The sequence below is a fragment of the Panthera tigris genome, chromosome C2 (genome assembly GCF_018350195.1).
Source record: "Panthera tigris isolate Pti1 chromosome C2, P.tigris_Pti1_mat1.1, whole genome shotgun sequence".
Lineage (NCBI taxonomy): Eukaryota > Metazoa > Chordata > Mammalia > Carnivora > Felidae > Panthera > Panthera tigris.
In genome coordinates this window covers 45581598-45609597 of record NC_056668.1, presented here as the reverse complement: position 1 = coordinate 45609597, position 28000 = coordinate 45581598, and the positions used below count along the sequence as shown (strand labels likewise).

General features: G+C 44.6%; 1 protein-coding gene and 1 long non-coding RNA gene across 6 annotated transcripts; both read left to right on the top strand.

The window, feature by feature from the left end:
* The first annotated feature begins 29 nt into the window (after nucleotides 1-29).
* On the top strand, nucleotides 30-27992 carry RIOX2 (ribosomal oxygenase 2). Of its 5 annotated transcripts, none has more exons than XM_042998383.1 (10): nucleotides 30-74; nucleotides 5699-6170; nucleotides 11836-11955; nucleotides 13019-13147; nucleotides 18913-19016; nucleotides 22214-22316; nucleotides 23111-23279; nucleotides 25249-25337; nucleotides 26900-26986; nucleotides 27414-27992. In XM_042998383.1, the coding sequence occupies exons 2-10, from the start codon at nucleotides 5736-5738 to the stop codon at nucleotides 27570-27572; spliced, it is 1395 nt and encodes a 464-aa protein (XP_042854317.1). In that variant the 5' UTR covers nucleotides 30-74; nucleotides 5699-5735; the 3' UTR covers nucleotides 27573-27992. The 5 variants fall into 5 exon arrangements, with proteins under 5 accessions (XP_042854317.1, XP_042854316.1, XP_042854318.1 ...); XM_042998382.1 differs by lacking the exon at nucleotides 30-74 and adding an exon at nucleotides 85-154; XM_042998384.1 differs by lacking the exon at nucleotides 30-74 and adding an exon at nucleotides 88-160 and having other exon boundaries at nucleotides 23114-23279.
* On the top strand, nucleotides 11969-12997 carry LOC122241934. The gene is made up of 3 exons (XR_006222028.1): nucleotides 11969-12170; nucleotides 12299-12425; nucleotides 12934-12997. It is a non-coding gene; the product is annotated as an uncharacterized LOC122241934 (long non-coding RNA).
* Nucleotides 27993-28000: the final 8 nt, after the last annotated feature.

Sequence of the window (28000 nt, the reverse complement as noted above, 5' to 3'; positions counted from 1 at the left end):
CACGCTGCCCCGCCCCGCCCCGCCCCCAGCCGCTGCCCCGCCCGCTCGCGGCCGCGCGCAACAGGCCGTGCAGGGTGAGTGGAGCGGTGTTCGCCGGCTACCCCGCGCCGCCGGGGGCGGGGTCGTGCACGTCCTGTTGGGCCTCCGAGAGCTGGTGCGGGTAGGGCCTGGCGGGTGGCCTGAGAGCCCAGTCCCCGGGACCCTCAGAGCGGCCGGGGCGGCCTGGGGGCGCTGGTGCTTTTGGGACCGGGGACGCGCGCCGACGCGGTCCATGATCCCGGGGACCGGGGCAGGGAGGACACGCCGGGTCTGCTGCTGCCCGGATGCGGGAGTAGGGTCACGAATGGCTTGAGCACCCTGAGTGGCCCACGTGGGCCGCCGGTGGTCTGGAGACTGGGACGAGCGCGCGGAAAGTTTGGAGGCTCCGCGGGGAGGGTGACGCCCGCCGGGGAGCGCGGCCTCCACGTGGGTTGTGCCTCTGGCGTCAGGTCGGGCCTAAGAGACAGGCTTTACTGCTGGGAGCCCTGCAGCCCGGGCTACGGGGCGGGGGCGTCGCGGCTGTCTGGTCCCAGCCTGACTTTAAAATTACAGACCCCTCTGCCAGTTCACTCAGCAAGTGTTACTAGTTCGGCAGCCCGACAGTGGGTTGTCCAACAGGTTCGTGTCTTGCTCACTGCGTGTTCAGGAAGCAGGGGCCTGGGAGTCCACTGATGAGCTGTAAATTCGGCGCCAGGCCGTTGATTTCCCTCTGGACTCACGTTTAAATGGAGGAGCCTGACTTATCCAGCCTCTGCCACCATCGCTTGGATAGTTTTTGCCTCTCTGGCCTCATCCTTCGTAACATCGTGCTTACCACAAGACACGGAGGTGTTGTAATCTATTTTCTTTTTAAAATAGGACTAAAAGGGTAACTGCCAATCACAGCATTAGGTCAACAGGAGAACGAGTTTTCCCTCCGGATGAACATTTCTGTTAGGCAGAAAAGGAATATTTTAGGTCAGGGTGGGCTGGGTTGCTCAGTGGGTTAAGCATCTGACTCTTGGTTTTGGCCCAGTTTATGATCCCAGGGTTAGTGGGTTCAAGCCCCCCATTTGGCTCCATGCTGACAGTGTGGAGCCTGCTTGCGATTCTCTCTCTCCCTCTCTCCCTCAATAAACAAATAAACCTAAAAAAAATATTTTAGGTCAGCCGAGGCAACCTCCTTACAGGTAATATTTCTGTCAGGTGTGTGTGTTTAATTGAGCAGAGTTTGACTAATGTTAATGGATCTAAAATTCCAGTGGAATATTTCCTGTGTTAATGTAGATTTTTAGGACCCAGCACAAGAAGTGCTTAATCTAGTAGGCTTGATAGGGAGCCCAGAAATGTGCAGGTGAACAAGTATTTCTGGTGACTACACAGTAAAAAGCACTGCTCTGAAGACTGTAGAGACATACCTCCCTCTGGTTGGTAATAACCACTGCAGGCTAATTTGCCTTTCAGCTCTGACAGTGCGGTTGAATACCCAAGCTACAGCTGCCATCAGAATTATCCCCTTTGAATAAACTTTTCCTCCCAACTCTGTTTTGTGTAAGGCTTTTGAGGATTTTTCTCTAATATATACAGACGATGAAAAAGGAGGATAATTCATTCAGCAAACATTTCTTGGGGACCTATGTGCCCCGTTCTGTGCTAGGCTCTGGGACCGTGCAGATGGCTGTTCCCCAGACGAAGCTGTGTTGACTTTTTGTTGGTGAATATTACTACAGAAAAGAAGGTTAGGACACTTAAGGATATAAAGGCTCGGTTTATATTTATTGGCTGTAGAATGGATATCAGTGGATTTTATTGTAGAGTTTTAATCCTTCAAAGTTCAGATCAGTTGGTGTTTTGTTTTTTTTTTAATCTGTGGGCAGCTAGTAAAATATGAACCGTGACTCTTTTTACACTAATGCTTATAGTCAACTCAGATTGGAAACATTTGTTTTTTTAAAAATTGGAATAATAGATATATAACAGTTTCAGGTGTATACCATGATTTGATATTTGTATAAATTGTTAAATGATACCAATTGCTTTTTTTTTTTAAAGTTAATGTTTGTTTATTTTTGAAAGAGAGAGACAGAGTGTGAGTGGGTGAGGGGCAGAGAGAGAGAGAGAGAGAGAGAGAGACAGAATCAGAAGCAGGCTCCAGGCTCTGAGCTGTCAGCACAGAACCCGACATAGGGCTCGAACTCACGCAAGTGAGATCATACCTGAGCTGAAGTGGAACACTGAACTACCCAGGCCAGTTGCTTTTTTTAAAAGCCACTAATTGCTTTTTTAAAGGCTGCTTTTTTTCCTGTAGCTTTATAAAAATATTTACTCTAAACTTCTGTTTGGGTGGTCTGTGAGGTTTCTGGGCTGGACGGTATTGGCTTTACTTTTCTAGACAAAGGTTTTCCTTGTCTCATTACTATATTTCTTAGATACTTTAGAAAACAATTTTTTTAATGTTTATATTTGTGTGTGTGAGAGAGTGAGCAAGCGAGTGGGAGAGGGGCAGAGAGAGAGGGAGACACAGGATCTGAAGCAGCCTCCAGGCTCTGAGCTATCAGCACAGAGCTCTACGTGGGGCTTGAAGTCACGAGCTGTGTGAGATCATGACCTGAGCTGAAGTCAGATACTCAACTGCTGAGCCACCCGGGTGCCCCTAAATTTCTTAGATTCTAAGATATGCTTTTTTACTTTTTCTGAAATTGTGATGCATACTAAGATTTTTACATGTTTAATGTGATAGGGTATGTCATCTGTTCTCCACTCCCCAAAGCTATTAAAAAGAATGGTTGTCTTACAATATGGGTAGTGTGAGAATCAGAGAAATAGTTTATTTGCCCAGTAATCTCTAAGCCAGGTTCCAATTAACTGAACCTTAAATCATTTCAATATGAAGGCAGACAAGAAATGATGCAACTTTTGGCAGTATAAATAGTGAAATATAGATTCTAACAAAAACATTTGTTATGCAGTGCTGGGTTTATTATGTTAGTGATCGTAGATAGGAAAAATGCTTTAAGTGATTTTTTTTGGCTTAGGTAGGCTTAAAGAAAGGCCTTTCAGCAGCATCTTCCTGCTGTCCACATCCCTTAAATAAATTTTAAACTGACCAATTGTGAGAGATAAGAGATGTGTGGCTGAATATGAAATTATGTTTTCATTATAGGGTACCTTAATGGTAACAAACCTTCTGAACCAATTTAACACTTTTTTTTTTTAATGTTTACTTATTTTTGAGAGAGAGAGAGTGAGTGCAAGCAGGGGAGGGGCAGAGTGGGGGGAAAGAGGATCCTAAGCGGGCTCCATGCTGACAGCACAGAGCTCGATGCTGGGTTCGAACTCATTAGCAGATCATGACCTGAGCTGAAGTCAGATGCTTAACCAACTGAGCCACCCAGGTGCTCCCAATTTAACACTTTAAAAATAGCAATGTGTTGGGGGGATCTCTAAGACCATCCCTCCGTTCAGTGATCTACTAGGACTTGCTGATTTATTATAGCAAAAGACCAGGTGCTTAATTGGCCCAGCAACTAGTTGTGACAACTCGTGTGAAATGTTGCCAGCCAGAGAAGCTCATCAGACACTCAGAACTCAGGGTTTTTATTGGGGACTGACCACATAGGCACCCTCTGCCTGGCACCTACCAAAATTCCAGACTCTGAGAAGGAAAACAGGTGTTCATTATAAACCACATTGTGCAAACAATTAAGGCAGAGTGAGTCACTCTTATCAGTTAAAGGTGGTGGAATGCTTCTGAAATCTGAGTTCTCAGACCTTAGCTATAGTTGGGCCTTTCAAAGGATGGCTGGTAACTCTTCTGCACGAGCTGTGCTTTTTACTGTGTCTTCATGTCTCCGAGCTGTGCTTTTTACTGTGTCTTCATGTCTCCTTGCATTTCTGCATCACATCTGTGTTCCAAGTATTAGCAATACTTTTGTTCATGGAAGGCTTGATTCTTTAATTGAAAAATCACACTGGCTGGGAAGCTTAAAAGGTGTGCAGAACATTTTCAGAAAATGTCTCATTGGTGACATAGCCAACACCAAAGTTTGTTTTTTTCTTAGCTTAAGCCTTCAGTCCTCCAGTGCAAGCTTTTAGGGTCAGTTTGTACTTGTTTTCCACCTCCGTCCATCAGTTTGTACTTGTTTTCCACCTCTGTCCATCAGTTTGTACTTGTTTTCCACCGCTGTCCATCCATTTGTACTTGTTTTCCACTTCTGTCCTATGTGACCTACCAAAGGCACTTGATCTGAGCTGTACAAAAGTTTAGCAGCTAAAATGAGGGCACTAGAGTTGTATATTTTGATGTTTCCACTTCCTGAATTGTTCAGTTTATATTTGGGTTGCATTCCAAAGGTTCATTTGTAAATTGTTGCAATGTGTAACACAGTGTTCCAGGTGCTTACTTGCCAGGCCAGACCACTAATTCTACTTAGTCCACAGTGTAGCTGAAATACAGCTTAGTTATAGTAACAAAAGGGCAGAAAACAGTGTTCTTAAAATTTTGCTAGCAGTACAAAATAGAAAACTGTGATATCTATAAATAAGTTATTGGTCTCTGGGAAAAATCGTTCTTTGTAAGTGCAGTGGTTCTTAGCCCTTCTTTAAGAATCAGGTGAGCACAATGTGCCCGCACCCAAATATATATTTATATAGAGAGATGTAGACACACAGTTTGAAATAGGATCTTACAGTTTCTGAAAATTCATGTAATTTGAAATACCATTCTTGAACCCCAGGTGAAGAACACCTGCATTATTTTAAGTGTGACAGTAGTTGTGGTTTGGGGACAGTTCTGAGAGAGGCTTGGCAGGGCTTGGGATTGTCACTCCTCAGATGTGTCCCATGGACCAGCAAAAGCATTGTTACCCGGGAGCTTGTTAGAAATGCAGAAGGCAGTTCTAGAAGGCGATGTCTAGGTGATGTTGGTATTGTGTCTTAGTTTAAAAGTTAAAGCTTTTTAAAAATGGGGCATAACTGTCTTTAGCCTTTACTTTGTAGTCTCGAACTCGTTTGGTTTTTTTAATGGGGGCGGGTTTTCTCATAAAGTAGCAGTTTTCAGGAAAAAGCTGGGAATCAAAAGTGCGGAGGTTCATGTGGTGAGGAAGACTTGGGAGCAGCAGGTTCTTGTTCCAGCCACCAGGTGACACTGGCCCAGGGCACCTGGGCTGCCTTCCTAACAGTTGGGGGTGGTGCTGTGGTAAGGAGCACCTGGCGGTGAGCCCCTGTTGGTAGTTCTCGAGGCGAGTGCCTGTAACTCAAGAGTGCGTCTAATTAGATTTGGGACCTGGTGCTGATTGAAGCCAAAGTCAAGATTTTAGACTGCTGTGTCAACGGCCACAGGCTAAAACTGTGACTAGGAACTGCTTAGGTGGCTGAACCATTTAATTTGGGATCATTATACCTCCTAACAAACAAATGGTGACTTTAACGATTTAGTGCCTATGCCCGAGAAAAAAAAAATGCTTTCCTTTAGATGAATATGTAATCTGAGTGGTGTTTGAGGCTGAATCCTCTCTTGGATGATGTGGTGTTGGATTAAGGCTGTATCCCATCCTGGAGGAAAGGGCTTTGACTTACAAGTGCTCATGAAGGTGGCATGGTCACACGAGTTGTGTGCGTGCCATCTGCCACTGCTAGAACTCCTGGTGAACCTAACCACGTGTGCTTTGTTCTCTGGTAGGTGCACCTCGTCACTGCTTTGTCTTGAAGACAGAACGATGCCGAAGAAAGCAAAGCCCACAGGGAATGGGAAGGAAGAGGGGTCTGTTCCCTGCAAGCAGGTGAAGATAGAGGCAGCTGGTGGACCCTCCTCTATTTTAAATTTTGAAAGCCCCAGTGATCTGTTTGAAAGTTTAATCTCGCCCATCAAGACAGAGACTTTTTTCAGGGAATTCTGGGAGAAGAAGCCCCTTCTCATTCAGAGAGATGACCCTGCAGTGGCTACATATTACCGGTCCCTGTTCAGGCTGTCAGATCTGAAGAGTCTATGCAGCCGGGGTATGTACTATGGAAGAGACATAAATGTCTGCCGGTGTGTCAATGGGAAGAAGAAGGTTTTAAATAAAGATGGCAAAGTGCACTTTCTTCAACTGAGAAAAGATTTTGATCAGAAAAGGGCAACAATTCAGTTTCACCAACCTCAGAGATTTAAGGTAACAGGTTCTCCCTATTATGGAATCGTTAAATGTATTAAAGTGCTAACATTTGGCCACAGGTCAGCTCAGGGGTGAACCTGTGATGAACCTGCCAGTCTGAGAAGAGATACCTCCTGTTTGCTCTTTAAATGCATTCCAAATTAGGAGACCCTGTGTTATCTTTTGGCTAAACCATTGGAATCTCCCGACAGCTCAGGTGGACATGATTAGATGTCATCACACTGCAAAAACTCTATTGCAAGTTTATAAATTATTACCCCTTCAGGAGCGTGTTCTGTGGGCTCTTTTATGTTTTGGTATATGGTAGACCTTTCTATTTGGTCATTATAAATTAAATTATAATTAAATGTCATTATAATATAAGGCGTGATAGTGTCGAGGTGATCATTTTCTTCTTGAAGTTACTTCCCTTTACTGCTGACATTCTAGCTAAGTAGAGGCTTTACAGCTGTGACCGGATCAAGGACCGGATGCATGTTCAAGAAAGAGACTTCACCCTTATTAACAGCTGCTTAGGTGGCATTGAGGAGCTGGGTCTTAGAACTGTTCCTGGGGAGACAGTCATAGATGGAGGGTAGCTGTGATTTGCAAGTCTGGGAGACTGGCTAACTTTTTATTCTGTATCAGTGGTTAACATTTGAGAAATACTTGGCCTCCTTTCTGCTCAGTTTCTGCTTTATAAAATGCAGTCATAGCTTATCTGCTTCTGTAGAGGTTTGAAATCTTTACATGACAGGTGGCCCAGAAGGATTGAGGGAGTATTCTGAGTTCAGAAATTCCCTTTTGTGATCCATGGCTGAACCAAAATGGCAGCATGGGAGGAGAAGGAGAGTGGTTCCTAAGGCTCCATGTTGAGGATTCTGGCTGTGTGATGGCTCCTGGGACTTTGTCATCAGTTACCAGTAATGTTTCCTATGATTGAACTCAGTTGCTTTGTTAGAGCCCATTGGCCAAATCTAGTGAATGTATTTTGCTGTCTACATAAAGGATCTTGAACCTGTTTCTGCTCTGGAGAAAGGGTAAGTACTCTTAGATGTTTCAGTACAAGTCCTAATTTCAGATATTCCATCTCATGCAATCATAAGAAGTTGAAATGTCCCTAGGTTGCCAACCTTTTGGCCCAAACACCCAAAAAGAACTTATAAATCACTTGCCAGACCAAGTCATGATTTGTGTTCAGGAAATGTGGACACCACAGTGCTTCTCTCTTAGCTAGTCCTTGACTCTTCTCTTGGTTAGAAGCAACACTTCTTAAAATGTGTGTTTTACCACACTCAGATATCACCTCACGCCAGTCAGAGTGGCCAAAATGAACAAATCAGGAGACTATAGATGCTGGAGAGGATGTGGAGAAATGGGAACCCTCTTGCACTGTTGGTGGGAATGCAAACTGGTGCAGCCACTCTGGAGAACAGTGTGGAGGTTCCTCAAAAAATTAAAAATAGACGTACTCTATTACCCAGCAGTAGCACTGCTAGGAATTTACCCAAGGGATACAGGAGTACTGATGCATAGGGGCACTTGTATCCCAATGTTTATAGCAGCACTCTCAACAATAGCCAAATTATTTTTTTATTTAATTTTTTTTAACGTTTATTTATTTTTGAGACAGAGAGAGACAGAGCATGAGTGGGGGAGGGGCAGAGAGAGAGGGAGACACAGAATCTGAAACAGGCTCCAGGCTCTGAGCTGTCAGCACAGAGCCCGACGCGGGGCTCGAACTCACGGACTGCGAGATCATGACCCGAGCCGAAGTCAGCCGCTTAACCGACTGAGCCACCCAGGCGCCCCAACAATAGCCAAATTATGGAAAGAGCCTAAATGTCCATCAACTGATGAATGGATAAAGACATTGTGGTTTATATACGCAATGGAGTACTACGTGGCAATGAGAAAGAATGAAATATGGCCCTTTGTAGCAACGTGGATGGAACTGGAGAGTGTGATGCTAAGTGAAATAAGCCATACTGAGAAAGACAGATACCATATGTTTTCACTCTTATGTGGATCCTGAGAAACTTAATAGAAACCCATGGGGGAGGGGAAGGAAAAAAAAAACAGGTTAGAGTGGGAGAGAGCCAAAGCATAAGAGACTCTTAAAACCTGAAAACAAACTGAGGGTTGATGGGGGGTGGGAGGGCGAGGAGGGTGGGTGATGGGTATTGAGGAGGGCACCTTTTTTTTTTTTTTTTTTTTTTTTCAATATATGAAGTTTATTGTCAAATTGGTTTCCATAAAACACTCAGTGCTCATCCCAAAAGGTGGAGGAGGGCACCTTTTGAGATGAGCACTGGGTGTTGTATGGAAACCAATTTGACAATAAATTTCATATATTGAAAAAAAATAAAAACTTTAAAAAATGTGTTTTAGACATCTAATAACTATGAACATAAAAGGTCAGTGAAGTTGATTGTATGTGATTGGGTCACAAACCAGTACAAAGTTATTATTTGGCATATGTGTGGTGTCCTTAGTGGCTGTCATATCTGTACATTAGAATTATTTTTGGCTTTTCTCTGCTCATCTCTTAAGTCCTGTACATTTCTCCTCTCTGATTCCAGGTGGGCCAAACACTTGTACTTGCTTTGCCCCATTGACTCTGTTCTTTGGCCAGGTTTATAAAAGTGGGAAGGATGAGCTTTCTCAGTCTAAACTCAGCTCCCAGGATAGACTGGGTTGCACCCTGCCTTTTCTCTTTCCACCAGTAGAGAGACCTATAGGAGCTGTGGGAGCTCATCCTCTTATAGTAGAATCTGGGTTCTAAATATTTTCTGAGAAGGACTAGTGTTGTATATTTAGGAATGTGCATGTTAATATCAGGATTGAAAAAGTCTAGAGATGGTTTGTCAGTAGCTAGGTTGGGAGACTGTTAAGTGGACAGTTAGTGCCTTGTTTTTTGGGGTCTCAGTATGTGCACAACTTATTATTCTAGTTGGTCTGGAGGTGAATAAGGAGGAATCAGAAAGCCATAAGTTGTTTCCACTCCTGCTTTGGGTAATCCATATGTCAAAGGTCTGGGTGAGTTTACCAAATACACGTGTTCACTTGAACCTTCTAACAGACGTTTAAAATAGAGCATTCATTGTGGTCTGCATCTTACATGTGAAAAAAAAAACAGGTTCAGAGATGTGACTTTTTCGTAACTGCTAAGTAAGCACTTCCGACTCCAAATTTGAGGCAGTTTCATACCATACTTTTAAAGATGTTATTTGAAATGTAGTAGGGCTTTGGTGTGTGTGTTTTTGCTTTTCTCTAGGTGTACCCGTGAGCTTCTCTGGTCTTAGCAGTTGCATTCAGTTTCGATTTTGTGAGTAGGTCAGTGGAGAGAGGAGGTTGTCCCCAGCAAGGGGAGAGGCTGCCACCTTCCCTTTTCGCTGCTCTGGGGCCCTCCTGGGCAGCTCCAGGCATAGTTGCGAGTCCTGAATTAAAGAAGACTGGTTTCAAAAGAGCCTTGTTTGTGCCTGAGTCAGTGTTGGTGAGGCAATGTAAATAAGTTTGCAGGTAAGTTGTTTTATGCTGTTCCCCAACAACCTTGGGGGAAGGAGGTGGAGTCCTCGTTTTACAAATAAAGAAGCGAAAGTCATTTAGTTTGTAACTGCATCTTGGATTGAGGTGCTTTGTCCTGATCTCTTTCTACTAGGCTATACTTGGCAGATTCAGAAGCTAAAGGTTCAGGAGAAATAGGAAAATTGTGCAATTGCTAGGATTTTTGTAACCTTTAACAAGAAAGGAGACATATACGTATCAATTATAGACCCAGATGCTTGGGCTGGGAACCATAAAGTCACCTACATGGTCCTGAGATACCTCTCAAGCCATTAGAAAGAGAAGCTTTGGTTTTCTAATGGTTTCAGTCACCGTATAAATGTAATTACAGAACCAGGTCCTGCTGGCCCCTCCCTGGTATAAATTAGGCTTCTTGGGAGCTCTCTTAACTCTTTGGAGCTATTCAGAAGCCATTAAATTATTCTTCCTGTGTTAAGTAGAACCCTTGAGATCTATAAATAGAGTAGCCCAGTAGTCTTTATAAAGATGTCTCCCAAAGCTTTTTTTATACTGACCTAATTCTTTTCCACTTGAAACTTTTAATACTGTAGGTCCTTTTTCAGTCAAATGGTAGGATTGATTCCTAAGCTGTGGTTATTGGTTTATTCACCAAATTTTTAAAAATGCATTTTAGCGGGGCACCAGAGTGGCTCAATTGGCTAAGTGTCCAACTCTTGGTTTCAGCTTAGGTCATGATCTCATGGTTTGTGAGTTCGAGTCCCACATGGGGCTGCCGCTGCCAGAGTGGAGCCAGCTTGGGATTGTCCCTCTGCCCTTCCCCTGATTGTGGGCACACTCATGCTCATGCATTCTTTCTCTCAAAAATAGACAAATAAATAAATTAAAAAAAAAAAAAACATTTTAGTGTCTGTTGTGTGTCAGGCACTGTACGTTCATACACTTGAGACTTGGGGTCTTGAATGTCCATTAGAGTCCTTGTAGGTGACCTGTGTTTTCCTTAAGATAATTCCAAAAGAGGCAATATGGAGCCATGGTTAAAGTGCTCAAGCCAGGCTGCCTGGATTTAAATCCTGGCCACGTCATCTAGTAGCTGTGTGTTCTCATGCTTCAGTTTCCTCATCTGTAAACCAGGAAGGATGATAGTGCTCACCTTATGAGAGAGACAGGGTTGTTGGGGACATATATAACCAGTATATGTAAAAGCCCTTAGAAACAGGGCTTGGAATAGAGAAAGTGCTAATAACCATGTGGCTTCCCTTCTCATCTGCTTGGGAAAATCAGGATTCATATTCTCTCTCTCTCTGTGTCTGTCTCTCTCTGGAACCAATGTATAACTCTGCCTGCACACATCTCCCCTTTCACCCCTGCAAAAAAACTTGTTCTCTAATAAGTCTTTACTATTTCAATAAGTGGAACCAGGCACTAATTGCCCATCCAAAGCCAGGAGGGTTTGAATAGTCTTCCCCTTCTACCAGCCCACTGTACTTGGTGCCTCCCAGGCCCTGCCAGTGCTGCTTCCAGGGTGCATCTGCCCCTCTCTGCTTCTCCCCCACCACCCTGGTCATCTCTGGCCTGGGCGACTGCCTTAGTAGCTTCCAGACCGATCTCTCTTGCTTTTCTCCAGGCCATTCTCCACATACCAGCCAGAGTGAGCTTTTAAAAATGTAAAGTAGGGGGCACCTGAGTGGCTCAGTTGGTAAGCGTCCGACTTCGGCTCAGGTCATGATTTCATGGTTCGTGGGTTCAAGCCCCACGTCGGGCTCTGTGCTGACAGCTCAGAGCCTGGAGCCTGCTTGAGATTCTGTGTCTCCCCTCTCTCTGTGCCCTTCCTCCACTCAGGCTCTGTCTCTCAAAAGTGAATAAAGATTAAAAAAAAATTTTTTTTTAACATAAATTAGATCATGTCATTGTCCTGCTTAAAATCCTGCATGACTCTTGATTGCCTGCTTTGCCAGTTTCTCGTTTGTCTGTGCTGGTCTGCACCAGGATGGAAGATTCTCCAGGGCACAGGCGTTGGCTCTTTCACTGCTGAATTCTTGGGTATGTGGAACATAATAGCTGCAGCATAAAGACTTGCTAAGTGAGTAAGAATGTGTCTTTCCTCTTATTTCTAATATACTTTTCACCTCTTCTCCTATCCTCCTTTCTTTTTCAGGATGAGCTTTGGAGGATCCAGGAGAAGCTAGAATGCTACTTTGGCTCCTTGGTTGGCTCGAATGTATACATAACCCCTGCAGGATCCCAGGGCCTCCCACCCCATTATGATGATGTCGAGGTAAGAGGAAGAAAATTGTTCTCTTGGGGCCTGGGTTAGCTGTCAGGGTTCAGTTCAGCTCTCTGCCCTTCTTGCTGTGTGGTCTTAGAGATCCTGACCTCACCTAGATGTTGGGCCAAATTAATCCCACCAAACTGGCTTCCTGCTCATTCTCAAACAGGAGAGATGGTTTCCAGCCTTACTAATGTAAAGAGCTACATATCCCTACAAAACAGGTATTTACTGAATCTGTCCACAGAAAAGCATGAGTGGCTTTTTCTGTAATTTCACAGCATAAGGGTTTTAATAAAGTGAGGTCACAAGTAATCTTTACATCTGCTTTCATTTTGTCCTTTTTCTGGAGCTGCCAAAAATGGATAATTTTTTCCATTTGTGAAAATCTTGGGGCAGCTTGAATGAAGGTCATGGTCTCACTTAAACACTGGCACCTTGACAAGTGTTGCTTCACTCTCATGTGGCTGCCAAAAAAGGTAACTCTTTGGCTTGGGCATTTTGTACTTTTATTTTTATACTAATACAGTTATTAGTAAAAAGTCTCCTTTTTCCCCCCTCTGAAGGCAATTTGATAGCAATACATTTCCCAAAAGTTTTTGATTTTGTTTTTAATATTTTAAACAGAGCTTTAAGATATCTTTGACTGAATGAAGAATAAAAAACTTGATGTTTTCCTATCTGCCAAGGATGATATTCAGGATTTTAGGCACCATGAGTAATTTCTAAAACTTGGCTTTTCCCTCAGAGATTATGGGCTTTGTTGTCTGATAGAAGACTTAAAGGAAGGAGATAGTGGGACATAAAGAGCCCAGTGAGGCTTTATTACACTGAAAAGAATGAATATCCTTCCAGTATCAAGGTTCATGATGACCTGTTTTTTTAAAAGTGAAAAGCAGTAGTGGCAACTTTTATTCAAGTGTAGAGTGAAATGCAACACTAATCTCTCATTTTTATTTTCCATCTGGAATGTGTAATTCATCGAAGCCCTTGGCGGGGCTAATACCCTAAACCGCTTTGCCTCATGAGTTGTCCGGAAGCTGACATTCCCAGGTCCTGTGGCTCTCTGTAGGTTTTCATCCTGCAGCTGGAGGGAGAGAAACACTGGTGCCTTTACCACCCCACTGTGCCCCTGGCACGAGAGTACAGCGTGGAGGCCGAGGACAGGATTGGGAGGCCGACACATGAGTTCACGTTGAAGGTACGGGACCTCTATCACGGGAGCTGCTCGTGAGACAAGTTCAGGTCTGGGGTTTAGTGTTTGTGTGATGGTCCTCAGAATACGCGCAAGAGCGTGGGAGGGGGGAGGGTGGCTCTCACTCGAGCACGTGCAGCTTGTAAAGGAGACTTGGTGTTTGCGTGTGTAGAACTGAGCTGAGGAAATGTTACATTCATTTTCCAAACAACCTGTCTTCAAATATAACCCAAGTTCCACAGGAATGGATTATGAGCTCGGTGACTACTGACTTAGAAGTGGAAGGTTTGGCCTGGGGCAGCTTCACCAAATCTAAGAGAGCAGTCAGGACTGGGCTGTAGCTTGCTCAGGCAGAGCACAGCCGGGGGCTTCTTAGTTTTTTTGTTGGTAGAATGCTAGCATGACCCACTCTCCTCCTGATTGTACAGTAGACCCTCTCTGCACTCCCCCTCCCTCCCCCTGCATGTGTAGCCACCAGAAGAATAGTAATAATGAAAGGTCTTAAGGAATCTTCCTCCAGGAAGCCAGGTGGCTTGATCATGGCGGCAGGCTCGCCGGCATCTTGCTACAGAAAGAGTCTGTCTTTGAGCAGTTAGCCTGGGTGGACTCGTAGCCAATCCCTAGCAGGTGAGATTGCTGAGAAAAAAATCTTGGAGGGATGAGAATAGGTCCTTAATTCAACTTTACATATTGAATTAAGATACCATAGTTAGCTCAAACCATTCCAGAGATTCTACCAACTTGATGTATATAGTTACTGTTTTTGCATTTCTTGTGTCTTGAATTTATCACTAGTTATAATTACTCAATGCCTTATGGACCTTTCTGATTTTAAAAAGTTTTCCTGCCTGCCTGTACCTAGGAGAAGCAATCTCCTTTTTTGATGTGTGCTTATATTACAGGAGATTTGAATAGACACAATAAAGGTATCATTTTTTTAAGTTCTTGGTCAGCAGTCAGCAGACCATGGCACATGGGCCAGAAATAATGGCCTGCTGCCTGTTTTTATAAAGTTTACCGGCACACAACCATATGTATTCCTTATTTATTGTCTAGGGCTCCATTCACATTGCACCCATAGAGTTGGCTGGTTGCCACAGAGACCACATGGCCCATGAACCAATGTTTACCATGGAGCCCTTTACAAAAAGAGTTCACCAACCCTTGCTCTCCATGAAGCATGTTTAATAGGCTCTTGGTTGATTATTTTTAGGGAAAGATTAAGCTATCCATGGTCTCTGAGGCCCAGGCTGAGTTCCTTAGCTTGATGACAGCCAACTGGTCCTGCCCAAGAAAGTTAGTCTTTATAGTGGTCTTCAGGTATAGATGATGTGGGTTCTGTGAGGCGGTGCTGAGAGGCCGGGATGTCATGGAGGGATGCCCATTGGTCACACTCATGAGGATCTCCATTCATTAAGAGCAGCCCTGAGTCTCCTAGGAGGAGAAAGGCAAGCATCAGGTACCGTAAGGTTTTTTCTCAATTGCACATTTATATACATGTGAATTTTAAACCACCGAAGATCCTCAAATGAAATCTTGGCATAAATGCTTAGTATATGAAACAGAAAAGCTGAGTCATTCTGGGTGGGGTGGGCATGAAGGCCACGACGAAGGTCATCACACCTGGGGTCTTGGGATGAAGACCACCCCTGTGATGGAAGCACCACTCTGTGGTTTTGGGGCCTGACACACCTGGCTTTGAATGTAGCTGTGGTCGCTTAAGAGCTATGTGTTCTTGGGCAAGTTGTTTATGTCAGTCTCAGTTTCTCCTTTATTGAAAATGAGAGCATAATATTTACCTTTGTAGGTTGTAAGAACTGAAGTTTTTTGTTTTTTGTTTTTTTTAATATTTGTTTATTTTTGAGAGAGACAGAGTGTGAGCGGGGAGGGGCAGAGAGAGAGGGAGACACAGAATCTGAAGCAGGCTCCAGTCTCTGAGCTGTCAGCGCAGAGCCTGATGTGGGGGTTAAACTCAAGAACTGTGAGAACATGACCTGAGCCAAAGTCGGATGCTTAACCAACTGAGCCATCCAGGTGCCCTGGAAGGATAGGTTTTGATGCCTCCTTTACAATGAAACTCCTTGGAAGAGACGGCTGTATGTCAGTACATTTATTACTGCTTATCAAATTACCACAAATTCCTGCAAATTCAGTGGCTTAAAACAACACACATTTAGTTCTGCGGTTCATCAGTCCAGAAGGGATTTGGTTTTCCTTGGCTGAAATCAGGTATTGGCAAGACTGTTCCTTCCAGAGACTCTAGGGGAGAATCCATTTCCATGCTTTTTCTAGCTTTTAGAGACCTCCTGCATTCTTTGGCTCACAGCCCTTCCTCCATCTGCAAAGCCAGGAACATAGAGCCCAGTCTTTCTCATGCTGACATCTCTTTGGTTCTCTCCTCCTGTACCATCTTCTACTTTTAGGGATCCTTGTGATTATGTCATACCTGCCCGGATAATCCAGAATAATTTCCCTCTCAGCAACTTTAATTCCATTCACAGCCTGTTCATATCATCTATATTCATAGATGCCGGGGATTAGGCCACAGACATCTTCAGGGACCCTGCCCAGTCTTCTCTCCTGCTCCTGGGAACACCTCCCAGGAGGCTCCCGCCCCCAGACTTGCTCCAGGACCAGTCTCCCCAAGGTTACCAGGGGCCACCACGTTGTCAAGTACAGTGCTTGCCTCCCGAGTTCCCATCATTCCTTTTTTTAAAGTTGTATTTATTCTGAGCTAGAGATAGAGAGCATGATCAGGGGAGGGGCAGAGAGAGAAGGAGAGGGAGAGAATCCCAAGGAGGCTTCGCATTGTTAGTGTAGAGCCTGATGGGGCTTGAACCCACAAACCATGAGATCGTGACCTGAGCCGAAGTTGGACGCTTAACCGACTGAACCACCCAGGTGCCCCCCTCTCAGTCCCCATCTTAACAGCCTCCTGTCAGCCTCATTGGACACAGTGGTTCACTCCCACCTTCCTCACTGGGGTGCTAGGATGCCAGCCTCTTTCGCTTCTCTTTCCTGCTTACTGGCTGTTCCTCTTTATTCTCTTTGGCTGTTTTATCTTCAGTCTTTGCACCTCTGAAAGTTAGGGTGCCAGGGTTTATTTCCTGGACCTCTTTCCTCAATCCATACCCACTCCCATGGTTTTAAATTCCCTCTAGAGGGGCTGAGACTTCAGCTCAGGTCATGACCTCACGGTTTGTGGGTTCAAACCCCGCATCTAGCTCTCTGCTGTCAGTGAGGAGCCTGCTTTGGATCCTCTGTCCCCTCCCTCTCTGCAACTCCCCACTTGCTCTCTCTCAAAAATAAAACATTTAAAAATAAATAAATTGGGGCCCCTGGGTGGCTCACTCGGTAAGCGTCCGACTTCGGCTCAGGTCATGATCTCACAGTTCATGAGTTCGAGCCCCGCATCGGGCTCTGCGCTGACAGCTCAGAGCCTGGAGCCTGCTTCAGATTCTGTGTCTCCCTGTCTCTCTGCCCCTCCCCCACTCACACTGTCTCTCTCTCTCTCTCTCTGTCACAAATAAACATTAAAAAAAATTTTTTAAATAAATTCCCTTTAGACTGATGTATTTGCAATGCTATGTCCTGTCTTTAGCCCACATCTCTAAACTCCTATCCAACTGCCTACTTAATGTCTCTACTGGAAAGATAAAAGGTGCCACAAACTTAGTATTCTGCAAAGCAAACTCCCATTTCCTGCTGTCCCCAGCCTTCTTTCCTGTAAATGTGACACATTTTCCTGCTTGTTCAGGATAAAACCCTTAGATGTGGATTTATACAAAAGCCTCGTATCTGGTATCCCCTTTGCAGGCTTTTCTGACATGACCATAATGATCTTTTGAGATCCATTGTACCCTTTGCCCAGATCTACAGTAGCTTTCTATTAAATCCAGAATAAAAGCCAAAGTGTTTAAAACAGGCCAGAAGGTCCTGTAATCCAGCCCCTCTGCTGCCTTCTCACTTCACTTCCCATCATTTCCACCCTCACTGCTCTCCTGCCACATGGACCCAAGCACATTTTTAACCTCAGGACCTTTGCCCTTGCTCTTCCCCCTGCCTGGAATCCTTTTGGCCCAGGTAGTCACTTGGCTAGTTTGCTCATTCTCTAAAGTCTCAATTGAAATGTCAGTCTAGCAGAGTGAGGTTTTAGCGCCCATCCTGGATAACAGTGGCATCTCTTACCCCAGGCACACCCTGCCCACCACCTCCATATGCATCATTCATGTCTGTCTTCTGCTTCTTTGTCTTCATTGCACTTACCACTGCTTGACATTATTTACTGCTTTATTTTCTGCCTCGCCCCACTCGAGTGTTTTTCTTGTATTCATTGTCTCTTCTCTCTTCTTAAATGTTTGCTCTCATCTCAAATGAACTACAAAGGGGCAGGTCTTTGTTTAATGCTCTAACCCCGGTGCCTCGCATCTTGCCTGGCGTGGGAGGAGGATGGAGAGGGGTTAACCAAATGTTTGTGGGATGAATAAATGAATGAATGAATGAATGAATGAATGAAGGTCTCATTTGGAGGGTGGTGCAGAGACACTGAGCAAATGATAGCTGTAATTGTGAGTCAAGCATTTGCTTCAAGTGGTAATTTCCCTGTCAGTTTGGTGTCGTTCAGGGTGAATGAGCCCCTAAGAGAGCCCTTATGAATATATTTAATTGTATACTGTTTCTTTCAAAGGAAAATCTTAGCGTTAAGGAAAGGGTTTTTGGTTTGTTTGTCTTTTTGTCTCCTGTCTCTTGAATCACACCTCCTGGGCTCTTAACCAGAGTCAGACTGCTTCCCGTGTTGCCGATGGGAGGCAAGCGGCTATCAGGATTGCCTCTCCTCCTTAGGCAACTGCTATATGGAATGTTTCTCGTCTGGGTGGGATTGGGGAGGAAGTAGCTTCAGGAGTGATTTAGGAAGGATATTTCTATCCCCTGGCTTGGGCGAGTCCTAGGACAGGATGGAGGCGGCTCACCTGCCCAAGAGAGGGACTGATCTTCAGTTCCATCTAGTTTTTAGGTTCAAGGGAAGGGTTACATGGTTTTTCATCTAGTCATCCAAACATTCATTGAGCCTCTATTATACACCTGATGCTTTGGGAGTTCAGGTTCTGGAGGACACACGATGGACCTCGACCCTCCCTGGAAGAGCTCACAAACTTCCTGATGGTTGATGGGGGAGTGGCAGGTAAAATAGTACTTACGGTACAACCATCTGCCTATCACTGTTCCAAGAGCTCTGGATATGGCATCTCCTTTAATCCTGAAAATAAGTCTGTGAATTTTGGGCCATTGCCTCCATTTTACAGGTGAAGGAACTGAGACTTTGGTGGGTTAAATAATTTTCTGAGGTTCCTCGCCAGTAAATGGCAACGTCTGTATGACTCTAACGCTTCTACTCTTGACTGCTGGACCCTTCAGAGGGTGGAGAGGAAGGGTGCAGGCTTCCCAGACACAGGAGGTCACCTGCTTGATCCCTGGATTGGGATGGGGCAGTTTCAAGTGTAACTGGTCTTGGCTGTGAATAAAGAAGGGGACTTCGGGTACTGAAAGCCTCTCAGGACTGGGGTTCACAGTGACAGACTCACAGGCACAGTGAAGCTAGACTAATGGGACCCCAGGAGCCCAGCATACAGACCACCCCATGAATCAGTAAGTAGAAGGTTTCTAGAAGGGAGAACTGAAACTCAGAGCCTATTTTTGTTTCTTCAAGACAAAGGATTGAGAAGATCTCCTCCTTATTAACTCCCTCCTCCCTTTTCTTTTTCTTCCTTTAGCCGGGTGATTTCCTGTACTTCCCCAGAGGGACTATTCATCAAGCGGACACTCCTCCAGGTCTGGCCCACTCTACTCACGTGACCATCAGCACCTACCAGAACAAGTATGACCCTCTTCTCAGCCTCGTGTCCCAGGGCAGCTCAAGTTGTGGCCCGGGGCAACCACACACAGAAGGGAATGAGGGAGTTGGCCACTACTGTCCTCCTTATCCAATCTCAGGGGTTTCATTCAGGCTTCCTTGCTAACTCCATACTCCTTTAGAGTCTTCTCCCTGCCATCGCCCCGTCGGGGATTCCTTCTGGGAACGCCATGAACATTGGGATTTACCCAACGAAGACTCGAAAATTTGGGATGAAAGAACCATAGTTGTGGGTGTGGCAGTGTTAAAGATGCCAGGCTGGACTGGTAGTCTGTCCCTTTTTAAAAATCTTTTATTGCAGTAAAATATTTACAACGTAGTATATGCCACTGTAACCATTTTTAAGTGTACAATTTGGTGACAATAATTACATTCACACTGTTGTGTAAGCATCACCACTATCTGTTTCCAAAACATTTCATCACCCCAAACAGAAACCCTCGTGTCCACTGAAACCTCTGGATCTCTTTTAAGGTTTCTGTCTTTTATAAAAGTTCATGAAGTTATGTAGGAGAGGAAGTCTGGAACAGTAAGACCTAAACTCACATGTGCTGAAAACAGTTCTAATTAAAACTGTGTTCCATTTCGGTGAGTGCCTCCTCACAGGACCCGGGCAGAAGCGCCCTCCCTGTGAGTGATTTCTGAACAGCAGCGACCTTGCTAGTAGTCCAGACCTCCTTGAAAGTCATTACTGTATCGCAGCCTGCAGGCACCAGCCGCTGTGCTAGTTGCTGGGAATGCAGGCCTGTTACTGAAGGGTCTTTGAGAGAACTTGCAGTCTGGAAGTCGGGGCAGATTCCATCATGGGTCTGCAGGGGGAACTCTTGCAGCATAGAGGAATGCATTTTGCCAAGCTGGGGCATCTAGGAAGGCTTCAGAAATGACTTGACACCCAAGCTGAGTGAGTCTCAAAGGATGAGTAAGTAGAGGTGGGTCAGAAGGTCAAAGTAGGAGAGGCATTCTAGTCCTGACGGACAGCCAAGTCCCCTCCTACCTTCAAAGCCATAACTTGCAAAACAAGTTAGTAAGGTACTTCTACTTCCTCATCTGGGTTTTCTGGGTGAAATTAACCCCTGCGTTTAAGAGGCTGCTCAGAGGAACTTGCAGGAGCCTGGCCTAAAGTTAGTGCCGTCCTTGCCCACAAATAGAAGGCCAAAGCTTATGAAAAATGCCTTTGTCACTGTGGCTAGGCAGATTCTTGGGCATGGCCGGGAACAGAAAGTCACCAAGGCCAGCTTAAGAAGAGCGGGGACAATTGAGGGAATGAGATTGTAGGAAGTGGAAAGAGCCAGCCACAGGGAGGCCAGAACCTGAAGTTCAGTGTGGGTACAAAGTACCTCTGGGCCTTGACAGCCAGTTTGGCACCATGAATGTCCATGTAGCTTCTGGTGTCCCGCCATTAATGTTACTCAGCTCATCCCCCTTTCTGTGATTCTCTGTCTTCTGCATTTCACTTACTGGCCCCGACTGGTTTCCTAGTAATTGGTTTTTCACGTACTTTGTTGTCTTTCCTCATCTTCTGTTCACTCATAACATTGACTCACCATAAGCCAGTATTAGGTTTCTTGTCTGACCTCCCTGTATCTCAGTGGACTTAATAGCTTTTACTTTTGCTAAACTGTTTCCTAGTTCCAAGAGTGAAGAGCTAGTGGGCTCTTCCCTGGGTCCCACCCATGTCTTTGGTCAGCTGGGGATGTGGATGGACACCATGACTGACGTGTGTAGGTCAGACTCTGACCTGAGCCTTTATCGGTGGTGCTGGGGCTAGAATGGGACAAATTTAACTCATGAACCATTGCTCCCCAGAGATGTCCCTGTGCTTTGGTCCTAGTACTCTTGAAGGCACTGTGGCAGGGTGAGGATTTCAGGGCCTTTTCCTAACACCTCTTAAGGGTAGCTTTTTTGGGAATTTTTGGGACCTCTGTGGGACAGCAGCAGGTTGGTTTGGCTATTTTACCAAAGTGAGCCCCTCGAGAGTTATTAACCTCAAATTCTGGAAAGGCCCAACATCCATTCTGACTCTGAAAAGAGCACAGAGCTCTGGTTAGCTGCAGTTAATCTCTTCATGAGCTACTGCCACATGATTTCACCTATGGCCTTGCAAAAGGAGCTTATTTTTGTGCTGGTGAAAAATCTCCAGGAGGAGGTTCACGCAGTCAGATCTGTGAGGTTGGGTGTAACGTGAAGTTATAAAGTGGTGAAGATGCCAAAGGGTGGACATCTTAGGGAAAGTGTCTCTGATGTGGCTTTTGTCTTCGTTTGCCACTTTTCCGGAAGGGAAGCATAAAAGTGTTAATTTTGCTTAGTGGGTGAAAAGCAAAAGTCATACTGTGAATTTCCATTTTGCGCGTAGCCAGCAATTTGAAATCTGGTGACACTGAGGAAAATTTTAAACAGCTAAGAAATGTTTAAAGAGAGCAACCCCACAGAGCATTTCTTACAGTGGCACACATTTGGGAGTGAGCCAGTGGTAAATGCCCCAGAGAAAGCACAGGTAATTGAACACCGATGCTCATCCCTAAATGTTATTTTTGGCCATTGGATTCTACCCTTCTATCCCAGTAAACCACTGCTAGAGTTTCAACAAGTTGCAAGTTGACTATTTTAAAATTGTTGATGTTGGATATTTTACTGGGGAAGAGTGCCCCTCTATTACAAGGGAAAAAGGAAAATGTAGCGTGTAACAGTTCAGATGATTACACAGTCTAGGGATCTTACGGTTACCCTAAATGTATTTCTTTTGTAGTTTTTGAACATAAACATTTTTTATGTCCTATAATTGTTAAAATCTCCTACAAAGCTCCTCTCATAGACACTTGTGTTATAGTTGAAGACATTATAAAATATTGGTCCCTTGAACTTCCCACTTAGACTGTATATGATTGTGTGGTATCTTTAGGAAAAATTGTGAATAAAGTCTCGCTTCCCACTTTTAACTTTCCACGTGAGTGTCTGGGAAAGGCGGGGGAGAGAAGATGTGTGATTGATGAAGGTCTTTTAAAGTTTTTTGTGCTGAGTAATGTCAAATTAATTAAACTCACGATGCCTGGGGAAGGGAAGGAAGTTGGAATGCCCTTTGTAGCTTTGGGATTTACTCTCGAAATCAGTGTTTTTTGTAAATTCCGTGTGTGGTCTGTTTTCTTTTTTGGTGCATGTTGCAGTTCATGGGGAGATTTCCTTTTGGACGCCATGTCGGGGCTTGTGTTTGACACCGCAAAGGAAGATCTGGAGTTCCGGGCTGGCATACCCCGGCAGCTGCTTCTGGTGAGGAGTGAAGGCGGGTGGGGGGAGTGGCAGCCCAGGCCGGCGGAAGCCGTTGTCCCCCTCGGAGGGACCCCAGGATCCTTCCTCCCACAGGAGTCAAGCTTGTCTCCTGGGCTGACGGCAGAGCTGGGAGGTTTGCAGAGGAGGGTCGTGCCGCACGGGACGTGGGACCCAAAGAGCCTAGGGTGTTGTGCAGACAGCCCTCTTTCCATATGTCACGGCGGCAGTAGCAGGCGCTGTGAGGACGCTGGCTGAATAAGTGGTTGAATAAGTAAGACATGTGGCTAGGAGAGCCATAGATTGATTGCACATGATTAGTTAGGAGAGACCCACAGGAGATCCTTGGGGTACTTGGGTATTCCTGGCTTTCCTCTGCATCCTTGTTTTATGTTTGAAACAGCAGCACTGTTAGGCTAGTTTTCAGGTGACTGAATTAGTGCTAAGTTGAGCAAAGGTTACTTTCACTGTCTGAAGCAGTCACCTCAGGATGATGAGTTGGCTTTCCTAAAGGCAGAGCTGAGACTGCACCATATTTCTAGGGATCCCTCTTTCTAGGCAAAATCCTGACAATTGATCTTGTTTTGGCTAACAAAAGGCAGCTTATGATGAATAGTGGTTACAAGGAAATAATGGGGTATTCTTAAACACACTGGTTGTCCCCTGCCCCATACCCCCAGAAGCGTCATGGATCTTCGTCTGTACTGGGTGATTATGCTCAGTGTACTACTTTGGAGACCAGGACCTGGGCAGTAAGTCTTGTTGGAGTTTGGGCCAGCACTCACTTCTCTTTCCAGCAGGTGGAAGCCACAGCGGTTGCAACAAGATTAAGTGGCTTTCTGAGGACCCTTGCAGACCGCCTGGAGGGCACCAAAGAGCTGCTTTCAGCAGACATGAAGAAGGATTTTGTTATGAACAGACTCCCCCCTTACCATATGGGAGACGGATCAGAGTTTTCAACGCCAGGTGGAGCTTTTGCTTTTCTTCTAGGTGGTTGGGCTGATGTGGCATATTTTGAGGCTTTCCTGGGTGGGCTCCTCTTTGGGAAGATGGAAAGTAAGAAGCATCTTAAAGTTTATTTGAGAGAGAGGGAGAGAGAAAATCCCAGGCAGGCTCCATGCTGTCAGTGCAGAGCCCAATGTAGGGCTCCATCTCACGAAGCGTGAGATTATGACCTGAGCCAAAATCGTAAGTCCATCACTTAACCAATGAGCCACCCAGGTGCCCCAAGAAGCTGGTAAGGTGGATCTGGATCTGTCTTTGGCGTGTTATGTTTGGATAGGACATGCTGTGCCTTTAGGCATCCTGCCTCCCAGCATGTTGGGGAGAAAGAGCCCTGTGATTGTGGGTGAAAAATAGGTGTATTTATGGGTCCTCTGGTACTCATCATCTTCAGGAAGTTTTAATAACTTGAACACTGAACTAATTCCAACAAGATGAACTCAGGGATGGGTAAAATGTTGCCACCAGCAGGTGAAATTTAAGAATGCCCAAGGTGGTCACCAACTTTCCCTAAGTCCCATGTGACTACTTTGGGACAGGTTTAGGCTGCAAATGACCTAACACTTGTGGATAGATGGTGATAGCGTATCATCAGTATGGCACTCCTGCAGGGGGACAAATGGGTTTAGGTTGCAACTGGGAAGACCACACACTGTTGAGGGTTGTGGGGCATCTCAGTAAAAGAGTGTTGGAAGGCTTTATAGGATTTGGGCTCTGGTTAGGTGATTTTTTAGGAGGGTTAAGAGAGTGGGGCTTTGCTCGGAGTTGGATGCTGTCAGAAAATAGGGAGTCTAATTGGGTCTTCTATAGGCAGGAGAAGTGAAAGGAAGCTGAAGTTGGAATTAGTAAAATGGGATCTGCTTCCCAGATTAGCAGGATGGGGACCTGTGGTCCTTTTGGAGGTTTGGACAAAGTTCTTGCTTTTGCCTGAGTTCTGACATGATTGTGGAGCGGTCCTGTTTTAGTCTGGCTCTCTCACAGAGGAGGGGCCTTGCTTACTGTTGGTGTTCAGGGGGACTGTGTTCAGCAGAGCACCGACACGTGGCTGTGAGCTCCAGGCCCAATCTCGGGCTGCTTGGTGCTTTCTCCATGGAGTAAGAGTCTCATTTTTACTAATTTTTATTAAAACCTTATTTATCATAGTTGAGAACCACTGAAATAGTCTATAAGGTTGCCTCTAACATTGATTCAATTTATATTTTTAGTACAGTCTTTAGGGGAAGTTTAGAATTAGTTTGGTCCTATTCAAAACAGATTTTTTTCAGCATGTATTTCATCTTTATAGAACCATTTTCTGAGTATCAGCTTATGGCACGGAATATCTTCTCTAAGGTTTTCCTTGTCTTAGCCATTATCGTCCATAAGGCTCTGTTCTTTCGAGACTCTTGAACCAGATGACCCTGTAAGATTAGTCTGTTTTTAGTGGCTACTTTTTCACTAAGTTAAATCTAACTTGGGAAAGGACTATTTTTTTATTTCTGTGAATTTTATTAGCTGGCTTTTATGATCTTATGCTTGACCTACATGGATAGAATAATTTGCTATGATTATACAACTAGTTGGTGAGATGGTGCGGTTTGAACGCAGTCCTTTCAGGGTCCACGTGTAGAGCAAGAGGCAGAGGACAGAAACTGGGGAAGGGAGTGTTGTGTGCAGAAGGCACGGTGGCCCTATTGTGACAGCTGTCATGCTTCCATGGTATTGTATACATCTATTTAATATGCTTAACCATCTATCGTTACTGATCTGTTAAACATCTGCACTGGAAGAATGAGCTCCATAAGGATGTAAACTATATTTCAGTATCATTATAGATATAGGGTAAGCCAATACTTGAGTTGGAGGGTACCCCACACTTAGATTTTACCCACAGACAAGATTCAGCCTGGGTTTCCTCTTGTGAAGGTTGTCTTTCTCCCTGTGGGTCTTCTAGGTGGACAGTTACCAAGGTTGGACAGCACAGTGAGACTGCAGTTTAAAGACCACACCATCCTCACAGTAGGGCTGCATCAGGATCAGTCTGTGAGTATACAGAGGGGAGGAGGTTTCCTGTTTTCTCAGAACATTTCTGTCACGGGCCTCAGGTTATCAAATTAACAAACGGCCCCTGCCTTTACCCCTCATGCATCTGTCCTCATAACTTTGTGCCCTGGCTTTACATCAATCAGATGGTGCTTACATCTCACTGGGCCAGAGAGGCCTGCCTGTTGGACGTTTGGGGCTTGCCCTCATCCCCACAGATTCTCCTTTATTCCCCTCATGTGGGGATTATTGCCTGGTCTCAGGCCATACTGCTCTTGCTCAGATAACTGCAGACCCTTGTTCATGCACCTCCCTCAGTCCCTCTCCCCTCCTGAATGTTGTCCAAATCTATCATTACATATGGCTTTGTGAAGGTTTCTTCTCAAAAAATCTCTATCTTGTAGATCATGGAGAAGAAAGTTGACATTCCGTAACCTTGTCACCTAATCCTATGGTTGCCAAAACCGGCTAACTGATCCTTGACTCTATTGGAATTTTTTTTTTTTTTGGAGAGTGAGTGCCAGTGGGGGAGGGGCAAAGAGAGAGGAGGAGAATCTTAAGCAGGCTCCATGCTGGGCATGCTGATTCAGGGCTTGATCTCACTGTTGTGAGATCATGAGCTGAGCTGAAATCAAGAGTCGGAGGCACAAATGCCTGAGCCACCCAGGTGCCCCAACTGGAAAAGTTTTAGAAGTTTTAAATTCCTGGGCTTCATCTGCTCTGGGTTGGAGCTTCTGTATTTATTAGTAAAGCTCCCTGGACACCATCCCCTGCCCTATGACTTCCCCCTCTTCCTTTTAATTCGCTATCTTGATAGGTACTCCATAAATGATTGGAGGGGGATGAGAGTGTGGGGCAGCTAGGTGTGTCTGTAACCAGACTGTCACAGCCATCATGGCCAGACCTGGAGAGGACTGATTTATAAAACACACAGGAAAAAAAACCTCAGAAGTATACACTCTTGTATTCCTATTTAAAAAAAAAAAAAAATCCTAGTTATTCTGATAATCAGTTTGAGACATTCTGTATCAGGCCAAGGTCTTTGTCCCTGATGTAAGAGGTGACCAGGAATGAGTGAGGGTTCTGATTAGGATGATAAACCCCCGTGTAGGATGGATAGGAAGGGAAGTTGGGACTATTTGGGAGGCTACTGTAATTGGAAGTTTTTATAGCTCCTGTGGCTGGTAATATTTGCTCCATGGTGTTCATAAATTGTCAGCTTATCTATAACTGGGAATGTCAAATTCTGACATAAAACTGTGCTGTTAGGATCAAAGGAACAAACGTGTTTCATTGATAAGTTGATATGTAAACATTTGTTTTTTAATTAAACCCCATTTCTGATGATGTTCTACCAGCTACACTCTTTAAAAAGTGCCTATTTGTTATATACAAATAGTAATCTGATTATAATATATACCTTGTATATAATCATTTTGTGTCAAAAAGATTCTTTACAGTATTCTGGGTGTTGAATTTCATTATTGGAAAACACTCCTAGTAGTCACCTCCTATTTTATTGTTGACAACTTAACCCACCCCTCCCCTTTTTTCTTTTAAAGGACGAAACTCAGGAAAAGATGATTTACATCTATCATTCCTTAAAGAACAGGAGAGAGACACACATGATGGGAAATGAGGAAACAGAGGTCCGTTCCAACCTAAAATGTCTTTCCTGTGATTTGGTGGTGGCTGGGAAGAACGTGTTACCTTTGATTTATGGGTGATGTGCTTTTTTATGATCGCAGCATGGACTTAACGTTTCACACAATTGACAAAGCCCTTGCATGGGGATGATGAAGCCAGACAGTTCTGTGATGTACATATACCAGCTTTAAAAGATACTAGCTGGGACTTGCAGCCTTGAAGGAAATGTGTAATGTAATAAATATGAAGCAGTGCAAAAGACTATTATATAAACTAGGATGCCTTTCATAAAGTCTAAATTTTTATATGGGAATTGGCCAGTTCTGTAGGTTACCTAATTTTAAGGTTATCAAAAATGATGTACTGATAACTATAGAAGTTTTTTTTATGAAAGTACATTTTTTACCTAAATGGTTTGTCCTTTTTCAGTCTCATGGACTTCGCTTTCCTTTATCACATATGGATGCACTGAAGCAAATTTGGGGCCATCCAGCTGTTTCTGTCAAGAACCTGAGACTTCCTACAGATGAGGAAAAGGAAAATCTGGTGTTATCCCTCTGGACAGAATGCTTGATCCAGGTAGTCTAGTGCCTTTCCAGAATTGAGAATGGACCATCTGTTACATACGTATGAGAAGAGGAGGAGCAAACATTTATGTGCTAGGCAGCTTCTGTTGCTCTCAGTCAGCAGCCTGGGAATGGTTCTACAGCAGCTGTCTTTACAACTGTCCTTACCTAACGATGTGAGACCTCCCTGTTTCAGGAAGTTGGTTGGCCATGTGTATTACAGAGGCACATGGAGGAAAGAATGGCAGATGAAGTAGATGTCTCAGAAAGTAACAAAACCGTACTTTTGACAAACTTCTTTAATCCAGTGTGGTAGAAAAGGTACAACTCCAATAAATGTATCATTGAAATTTGAATGTCATTTACCTGGCTTTGTTCTTTGGAAGAAACAACTTCTTTAAAGAGCCTCACTGGCTCTATAAAAATCTTTTCAACAATTAAATTTTAAAT